General features: G+C 38.9%; 1 protein-coding gene across 1 annotated transcript; it reads right to left on the reverse strand.

The window, feature by feature from the left end:
- Nucleotides 1-265: 265 nt before the first annotated feature.
- Nucleotides 266-9,521, reverse strand: LOC140232467 (small nuclear ribonucleoprotein-associated protein B-like). The gene is made up of 7 exons (XM_072312558.1): nucleotides 9,381-9,521; nucleotides 6,884-6,965; nucleotides 6,454-6,635; nucleotides 5,247-5,409; nucleotides 4,019-4,066; nucleotides 3,316-3,432; nucleotides 266-2,283 (listed from the first exon to the last, which is right to left on the reverse strand). The coding sequence occupies exons 1-7, from the start codon at nucleotides 9,381-9,383 to the stop codon at nucleotides 2,261-2,263; spliced, it is 618 nt and encodes a 205-aa protein (XP_072168659.1). The 5' UTR covers nucleotides 9,384-9,521; the 3' UTR covers nucleotides 266-2,260.
- Between the last annotated feature and the right edge of the window lie 177 nt (nucleotides 9,522-9,698).

The following is a 9,698-nucleotide window of genomic DNA, read 5'->3' on the forward strand; positions in this document are numbered from 1 at the left end:
TACCCTCCCTACGAGTATGAATACAAATATAATATATGAATATATAAATACACATCTATTCATTTTACAACCTACACACACAAATACACACATACACACACACACACACATATATATAGATAGATAGACAGATATAGATAGATATAGATAGATAGATAGATAGATAGATAGATAGATAGATAGATAGGAAGATAGATAGATAAATACACAGATACATGTATGCAGAAAGTCTTCTTACAAACACGATAATTTTCTCTTCAAACTGTTCAGTTCTTGATTCTGAAAAGTTTATTGTACAAAATGTGGTTGCATGTGGGGACAAATCAATCTAAAACAAAGGTCATACAGAACAGTTTGCTGTACATAAAAACTGTGGACAAATCACACATATCACTTATGTACAAACACAGCTGGGAGAATTATTTTTCCAGAGAACAGGCACAAAATAAAAGCAATTATATCCCACTTCCACAAAAGAGTGGCAGCAACTAACAAAGAACTATGACCATGATGATATTGTTTGATCCAGTCTAGTATGAGCTTGTGAAAAAAACAAGGCGAGTACTAAAACAGAAGAATACAATGCTTTTTTTTCACCACTAAGAACCAGATGCATACTAGAACAAATCACAGTTATTTCAGAATCAATCTAGCATCAATGAGGGATTGCTTTTATCAATTCCAACACTCACTTCATCCTGTTTTTATACATCTTTTCCTCTTTATATTGTAGCATTCACTTTATTTAGGTTCTTTTTTGTGTGTCTGTCTTTTCCAACTGATTACACTCTCAAAGCGTCCGTGTGGTCCCATGAAAGAGTAAAATGTGTGTGCAATGACGGCGTGGAAGACGACATCAACATAAGATGTTTGCCAGTCACTATGACAGGGCTCTACATCAGCAGTGGCCTGGAGGCCCGGGGCCACTGAAGATTGCTGTCGGGCCACCAAATTTCTGAAAAGACTATCTTTTGGTGGCCTGAAAGGGCACATACGATTCCAAATGGATTGTCATGTTTTCATCTATTTTGGGCCCCTCCATTTCTTTTCCGGGCCACCAAAATTTCAGATTTAAAGATTTCAGGTAGCCCAAATGGGCTACTACAGAGTGAAAAAAAAAATTACCATCAAGCCCTGACTCTGGGGCAATTACCTTTTGAAATGAGAGTTACAACCATGAACATATTGCTTGATCTGGTCTGATATGAGCATGTATCCAAGGCAAGCATAACAGGAAGTCAGGACCCTGGAACTTTCCACAGTGAATACCATACCTCTCAATTCCATTATCAACATTTGTCATACACGTGTACATAAAACCAACACATAATGCCTTCCTTATTAGCTCTTAATTTTCATGTCACTGCTAACTGCCAATTCAGCTTCACTGTCTTTGTTATGCAATGAATGTCAAAAGTCATCTAAATGCATTAACACTTTTTTTTGAGAGAGAGAGAGTTTACCCATTTTATCCAAGTTCACATACACTACTGCAGTTGGTAAGAGTGAAGGCCCAAGTTACCACTGTTAGTTCAAATTTTCTTGTGGATATCTACTTTGTGTCTGCATATCCAATTTGGTCTGGTATGTGTCTGACCTTGTTTTTTAGCTAAGTGTAACCTTATTCAGAAATCAATGAATGGTGTTGGAATGCTAGAACTGCTAGCCAATATGTTCTGTGTAGACACTCGGGCAAAAAAAAAAAGAAAAGAAAAGAAAAAAAGTCCTAAACCATACACAACTGGTGTGTTATGTTTTAACCCAAGCTTCTACACGGTTAGTAACTTAAATCATTAAAACAGAGTCATGATTGCTAGCAACATGGACAATTACCATTTACAAGGGCCCACTGTCACCAACAAATAAAGCTGACTTTGTTTTATCAAGTACATATCACGCTTGAAAAACTAACTGCCACTTCTAAATAGAGATGAGCTCAACAACGACACACAAAAGATTGAAAACAAAATTACTGACAATACATAATTTGCAGAGGAAACATAAAATGAGAAAGCTTTCTTTCGCAAAGCCTGGTTCTGCATCACTGAGCACAGTCCGGTGCGATACTACTCCAATGGTCATCACTGGTGTGCAAAACATTCTCTGTGATAGCAACCAAATGTTCAAGTCAGAGGCAGTTTCTCGCTAAACCCCTTTACAGTGGAACCGCTGCCCTCCGTTGGTGGAGGTGAATAAACATTACAAAAGAGGATATTATTTACAAACATGACGAGAAACACAATCAGGAAATGAAGATCCATTAGCTTCTTGGGCCTGGAGGTCCTGTGAATAAACAAAAAAGAAAACCAAACGTTGATGTGTTTAAATGAACTACAGATACAGAACATAAAAGAATGTGTAACTACATACAAAGTCAAATTTCTTTTGGTTTGACTGGGTGACAAGTTGTGAGGCAGACAGTACAAAATAGGGCTCACATCTAGGTATAGTGGACTCCCGTTATAACAAAGTCATTGGGACCGGCAGTTTCCTTTCCTTATATCAACATTTCGTTATAACCGAACAAATACATAAACAATAAAAATACACAGAATGGGTAACATTGCAGCCTGAATTTTTACTTTGTTGTAACCAGAATTTCATTATAACTGTGTTCATTATGATGAGAGTGTACTGTATCACAATGCAAAGACTGTCTTTTTTTTTTTTTTTTTTTTTTTACTTTTAAACATAAAATGTCAAAATATGCATGGTCAAGTTCATCTCTATCATATGCATCTCATAATAACTGCTCAAAGAAAATTCTGAATAACGGCCAAGCAGTGCATCTTTCATTTACAACACCCGAGTAGGTGCTCCATGAAAATTTTGATAAAAGTGCAACTTGGATAACCCAGAAATGAAAACATCCTTTATTGCAGCCCAATCTGTGTGATTTACACAGTGGGTGGCATTAAAGCACAATTCGACATTGGCTGTCGCCTGGTGGTCCGAAGCCCCAAGGGGCCACTAAAAAATGATGTCAGACCGCTAAATTTTCAAAAGCATATCGTTTGGTGGCCCAATCGGGCAACTAAGTCGCAAAACACATTGATTTATTTCCCTTTATTCAGCTCCACTGTACACTTACTTTTCAGGCCACAAACATTTCAAATTTAATGATTTTAATGGCCTGAACAGGCCACCAGAGAAAACAAAAATAGTGTTGAGCCCTGCATTACGGCCCTACTAGTTTTCATATCAGAAAACAAATTCCAACTAAATCAGTTTCATCCTGTTTTTAATCACTTTTTCTTGTTTTGATCATTACACCTGCTCTGCAAGCAGTTAAGAATCAGAAGTGTTCCCTCTCACCTCTCATGCCGGGTGGTGGCCCCATGCCCATGGGGGGCATTCCTCGTCCCATTGGGGGCATTCCCCTGAAGCCTGGTGGTCCCATACCAGGGGGTCCCATTCCTGGTGGACCCATTCCTGTTTCCAACAAAAAGAATAAGTATGTCAATGGATGAAATGAACATATGAGGAAAGACAGATAGGAAGGACTGAAAGAAAAGAAGAGGAAAGAGGGAATAATGCTAAACTACATGTACACTACAGTGTTCCAAAAGCAGACCAGTGAATGTGAAGAACCCAACATCGCTTGACTCTGAGAAATTGATATTGCATATTCTACGTAAACAGGCTTCTGAAAGGTAATCATAAACATGACCTCAAAGGTTCCTTCTGCTGTCTACTTGGAATTAATCTTCCAACACCACATCTTCCACACATTCACACATGAGAGTCTTGGTGATAAAGAATTCACAGAGCAAAATGTTTACAGTGAGGTTATCTGATGCAGGGCTACCAATATTTAAACATCGGAATCATGGCGATTCTAAACAGCTATTAGAATGCTACTTGTGTATTACAGGAATCTCAATAGGCAGAACTAATTATAAAATCAGGAAGGCTTTTACATTCTTTTGTAGGAACACAAAGAACAGGTTGATTTTCAGGGAGACTTGGTATGTCTGTCTATGTATAGAGTAAGAGATTCAAATGAGACTCCTCTTACCTGGAGGTCCCCTGGGTGGACCCCTGGGAGGGAAACCGCCTGGACCACCTGGAAAAATCAAACGTAAGGATTTCATATGTGTACTTGAGGAGAAATGCAAGGAGAGGAACGATACACCTCAAAGGAGAATATATTTCAAAACTCACTTTTAATTGCCCAATCTAAAAACTTCAATAGAATTCAAGCAAAACATTTGTGGGAGCTGTCAACAACTTGCTAAAAAACCGGAGAACTGGTCTGAAATGATTAAAATATTTTAAGAGGGCTTAACTTCATAATTCCTTGCCTGACTTTGGGCAGATTTCCTGATTTATTTCAACATTTGATTTTTCATCTTGTACCATAAAGGTAACTTGACTTCACGGTTTTGGTTTCCTTACAGAGCAAACAGCACTCCAGCACACATTCCCTTGACAAGAGAAATGATGTATTCTTGGGAAAATGGGGAAAAAAAAACACATTTCGACTCTTTACTTTCTTCAGACTTTGCCTCATATCAAACAAATCTAATCACATGTTGCGCTTAGAAATATATTAAGCGCTTTATAAATGTTATGTATTATTATTATTATATTTCTCTTCTAAAATAATTGATGTAATTGAGCAAACATTAAATCTGAAGAGTCAACCATATATTTGAATACCATTTATGCCATTAATCTGATCAGTACTTCACCTTGCAAAACTGTTACCATTTATTCTGATGAAATATGGTGAATCATTTCTTGTGCTCCTGCCTCAGTGTAAAGTTTTGCAGTTTAAACTTGATCTCCTACCCATGAGCTTTGTGTGATAGTTTCAATAATCTCTTAAAATGTCAGGTCATATTTTTTTTTTCTGCATCTGGGTGCTGCAGCACAACAAATCACTCAAAAATAACAAAGGAAGTCTGGAGAGGCCTCTTTTAAAAAATACAATGCAGGGGATAATTTCCCTTCTTGAAATTGATTGGAAGTGGATGGAAATATATCTTGAACAAAATGCTATCCAATTCTCTGTAATGAAATTGCCACACAAATGACATTTTGTAGAGTAGTCATATCTAAAATGCACAGTAAATTGCTATGCCATAATAGGAAAATTATTCCCTGCAATCTGTGCATGGGACACTCACAAGTTGCCTTCGCAATTAGACATTTAAATGAAAATGCCTGGATCCGTCAGTTCGACAAATAAACATCAACTGCACACGTTTATTTTCAAAGGCATGCATGAATATATTCCTCACCCATTGGTGCCATGTGTGACTGAGAGGGTCCACCCACTCCCCTCACGGGGCCCGACAGGCCCGCTGGTGCTGTGGCTGAAGCTGCTGCCGCTGGTATTCCCCTTCCTGCTGCCCGTGCCATTCCTGGCCCACCACCACCGCCTGGAATGGGCACTCTGGGGCCCTGGGTAAGAACATGAAATTCATGTTAGGATTTTACTCTTTTTTTTTAAGGTCAGATTATTAACTAATGACACCAAAAATAGCATACATCATAGACAATAAAAAAAAAAAAAACAACAAAAAAACAAAAGAAAAAAACAAAGCAACTGGTCAGACAGAGTAAATATGAACAGCAATGGAGAACTTCCAAAAAAAAATATATATTGAAGTAGTTAAACCTTTTCCAAATTTGTTTGTAAAAGCACTCCCTTGATTGAAACGTCCCAAAAGACTTTAACTGTGCATGACAAAATGTGGTAGCTACTTGAACAGTTTGCCATACATTGTATTCTCACTTGTTATAACTTTGATTCACTTGCATAAATACTTGAATAAACTGCAATGGGGCAGAAGCTGATCAGTTTAGCTGTTTCTTTTTTTCTCCCCCTAAGATATTGAGGGTATGTTGCAACAATTCTGACGCATGAGCTTTTACTATTTTATCATGCAGACAAAGCATTAACTACATTATTTCATAGAAGCAAGATGATATGACAGTGTTATAGGCTCAGTGATGGAAATGCTCTATCCTGTGATTTATCTGGGAAAAGATACGCACTTTTGAAAATAGTTAAGATGCGAGCTTTCTGAAGAAAGAACAGCAAAATAATCTGCCATGACAGTGCCAAATTGTTTGATACTTCAATTGCCTTTATCACCTCAGAGGGTAACATTCAAGACCCGGTAGCCTGGGGAAACATGGGTGGTTTGATTGAATCAGTTTTCATTCGCTGCCCACTGGGGTACATTCAAAACCATGAAAAGCATCCGTCAGACACGTGTCAGTGAATATGTGCATCAAAGCACACACTCAGCGTTAACAGTCAACTCCAGTCGCGATTCTTCGGCTGTGTGTACTCACTTGGAGATCAGTGCTAAAACTGTACACAGCTCACTACAGGATTCTTTGATATGAACCCGAACCAGGCCCACCTTCCTACTTTATGAATCCCCATGCTACGGGGTCTTTTTAAATGCTTTTGAGACTTGACCAACAGGCTCTTACCGAATCCTTAGCGGGGCCTTCCACTGTCATGGAGACGAGATGTTCTCCCCGCAGGAGCACGAGGCCCAGAACTCTCTTTTCTTCCTTGGCAGGGCCCTTGGCACTCTTGGCCCGCAGCTTTCTGAACTCCTCACAGTCTCCAAGGACCAGGTTCATGTGCTTGTCGAATGCCAGGAATGTGCCTGAAGAAGTGAATTTTGAGCAGGACCACTTGTGACTGCATTCATCATACATCGTACATTTTGTTCTTTTTTTTTTATTTCAGTGAAACTGTACATTAACTATTTGAGCATTTTGATCAGCCTCAGTTCATACAATCAAGCTGAACATGGAGGGAAGTTTTCTCTAAGAGCTGAAAAGACATTAGAATCACACGCATACATACACACACATACACACACACACAAAGAAATAACAAAGGAGGTGTTACCGATAAAGGTTCGCCCATCCTGCAGGGTGACTCGCATCCTGTAGTTGATGTGCTGAACCATCTTTGAAGTCCTTCCGATCACCTGTGTAAGTAGCAGAATACAGGCAACAGCTTGGTGACTGCAGTGACTTTGTACATTGCCAATTGAGGGACAGAAGCTTGCGAGCACACTGTAGATGCTAAACACTTCCCCCGACCCCCCACCCCCCCCCCAAAAAAAAAAAATGTTTGTTAAACACTCTCCCCAAAACAAACAAAAACAAAACATAGGAAAACTAGGCATGCACTTGGAGAGCACAGACATCCGCCAAGCTGCTCATTTCCACTCATACATGCATGTTGAAAATCGCCCAATTTCCCAAGATAAAGAGGCCTTACATCAATGCTATGTAAACAATCATCATCAGCTTCCTGCAGCATGGCCTCTTGAGCTAGCAGAGCATGCGTGCATGCACTTTAGTGCACGTGTATCAACTCTATTTGCCAAAAGATACAAAATCCTTCAAAAATTCATAAAAATTCCCAGATCACTACCAAAATTTGATCACCTGTTCCTTGTGTCATTATGAACTTCACTGAAGTTCCATCCAAATCCGTTAACAACTTTTTGAATTATTTGAACACAGACAAACAAGTGTCGGAAAGTACATAAACTCCTTGGTGGAGGTAACAAAAATCATAAAAATAAAATGAAATAAAATAAAACCCCCTAAATAAAGTCTAGGAAACAATACCCTTTGACCCTTTGGCAAATTTACTCAAAATGAATACAGTTTTCACTCTGGTTCACGAGAGACCAGAAATATCTTATTTTGTACTCATCGTACACACAAGCAATGAAGCCAAGTTCTGCTGTACTTCAATGTCTACATGTATGTGACATTCTATGCATTATCTTGGAACCCACCTGAATGAGTTGGTCTCCTACTAAATTGACAAGGATATCATATCTGTAGTGCCTTCAGATCTCTTCAAATAGAAATGCAATTCATATTGAACTGTACTACTTGCAGATTTCTAGACTATTTCCAGTCTCACACGTTAAACCTTCTAACTTACTCCACTGCGCACTTTTTTGTCTTCCAGTACAGTGAACTCTTGATGCATTTCAATATTGTGCACCATTACTCTCTACTGTATTGCAGGGTACTGTAAAAGTGGATACTTTCATGCGACTAATTTTTTTGCGCTCGGCTGGGCAAGAAGAGTTTCGTGTGTCTTTAATTCCACGGACGTCAATTACTAGAACATACTAGCAGCAAAAATATTTGTGTGCTTTTATTTTCGCGCTAGTTTCTGGTTGCGCGAAATGCGCGAAAATTTCAACACCGCGAAAAATTTCCACTTTTACAGGAGTTAAAATATTGTTTGCTGTTGTATTGCACACCTACTCAGACTGTGCATCATCTGACAATCCTCTGCGATGCAACAGTACATTGCAAGAAAAATAGGCAAAAATATGTTGTCAATCATTTTGCAGATTTCTAATCCGATACCGATATTTTGGCAAATTTGCTGATCTGTTTTTCTGATCCCGATCATAGCTCCACGTTACACCACTAGATACTCAAAATCGCTGTAAAGTTGAAAGACGCTTTTTTTTTTCTCCTTCCTCTTTTTAAATTAGATTTGAGAAAAGTTGTTGAGAATGCAATGTGAATGTGTCCTCAATCCTCTGTACATCTGTTCGAGTTTGTGTGACTAAGGAGTGTGCACTCTGGGCGGGAAATGCATTTCTCAACAGACCTCACAATTCACAAGCAAGTTGCCATGATCATTTCGTACATCGATTTTGGGCTAGTTTCCTGTCATTTAAGATTCATCACCTAATATTAGCTAACTTGAATTGCAAATTGTGCAGGCACTGTTCGTTTGTTTGCCACGTTACAACATGTAGACTAGCTATAGCTCGCAGAGAGCGAGCTGCTTTGCTCGACTCACGCGATCGGGACAACACTGAAAGTCAATATCAATATCACCGCTTCCGAGAACATATTCGATTCATATTTACGTGAATGATTGAAAGTAAGATATGTTTGGTGCAATTTGGTGATGTAGAATTCGAGGTATGTACATGGATACTTAAGTACAATACTATATACAGTTTGTAGCTCTGGCAATGCGCAAGAGCCAGCAGGGTCCAGCCAGCGGTGGTCAGAACAGAGAATTATTTTGGCACAACTTTGGTGGAACTTCGACAAAAGAATCGAAGTCATGCTGTCCAAGCGATGATTTAAAATCACTCCATCGAAAAGAAAGACCTACAATACAGACTACAAAATTTCAGGAGTGAAAATCAGTTTCTATGAAGATATTGTTGCTGTGGATTAAAACACCCTGTAGATAACACAATTACATAGGTGTGGGACTAATACAATAATGCTACGAAAATATGTAATTCTGCTTGCAAACGATTCATATACAGTTCAACAAAAAAGGTGGAAACACAAAGAATTGTGACCATAAATACATGAAAAGTATAATTTATATTCATTACCATTTTGATGCTGTTTGTGAAACAGGATCGAGAAAGATTCCAACAGAACGACCACTTTCCTCAGCTGTCGTGTTTCAAGCGTTTGCTTCAGTCCCGCAGCTTCTCGGCATCATATCATCACACATAAAACATACGTACACAACACACGCGCTGTCTCAAAAGCCACTGCTTTTTGTGGCGTCGCGCGTTGCTTGATTTATTCACCAATCAGAAAGGTTAAACCACGGCCAGACTTGCAAATTAGCTGAATTACAAGCGTTTTGATTGGTCAATAAAATCCAAGATGGCAGCCCCCTATGACTGACTGAATAGTAATAC

This window comes from Diadema setosum, chromosome 9 (assembly GCF_964275005.1).
Source record: "Diadema setosum chromosome 9, eeDiaSeto1, whole genome shotgun sequence".
In the NCBI taxonomy this organism is placed as follows: Eukaryota; Metazoa; Echinodermata; class Echinoidea; order Diadematoida; family Diadematidae; genus Diadema; species Diadema setosum.

Excerpts from the sequence above, each read along its gene's own strand:
- LOC140232467 (XM_072312558.1), bottom strand. Across the intron at positions 4,067-5,246 it reads GTCACACATGGCACCAATGG|GTGGTCCAGGCGGTTTCCCT; the intron begins GTGAGGAATATA and ends TGATTTTTCCAG. Across the intron at positions 2,284-3,315 it reads GCCACCACCCGGCATGAGAG|GACCTCCAGGCCCAAGAAGC; the intron begins GTGAGAGGGAAC and ends GTTTATTCACAG.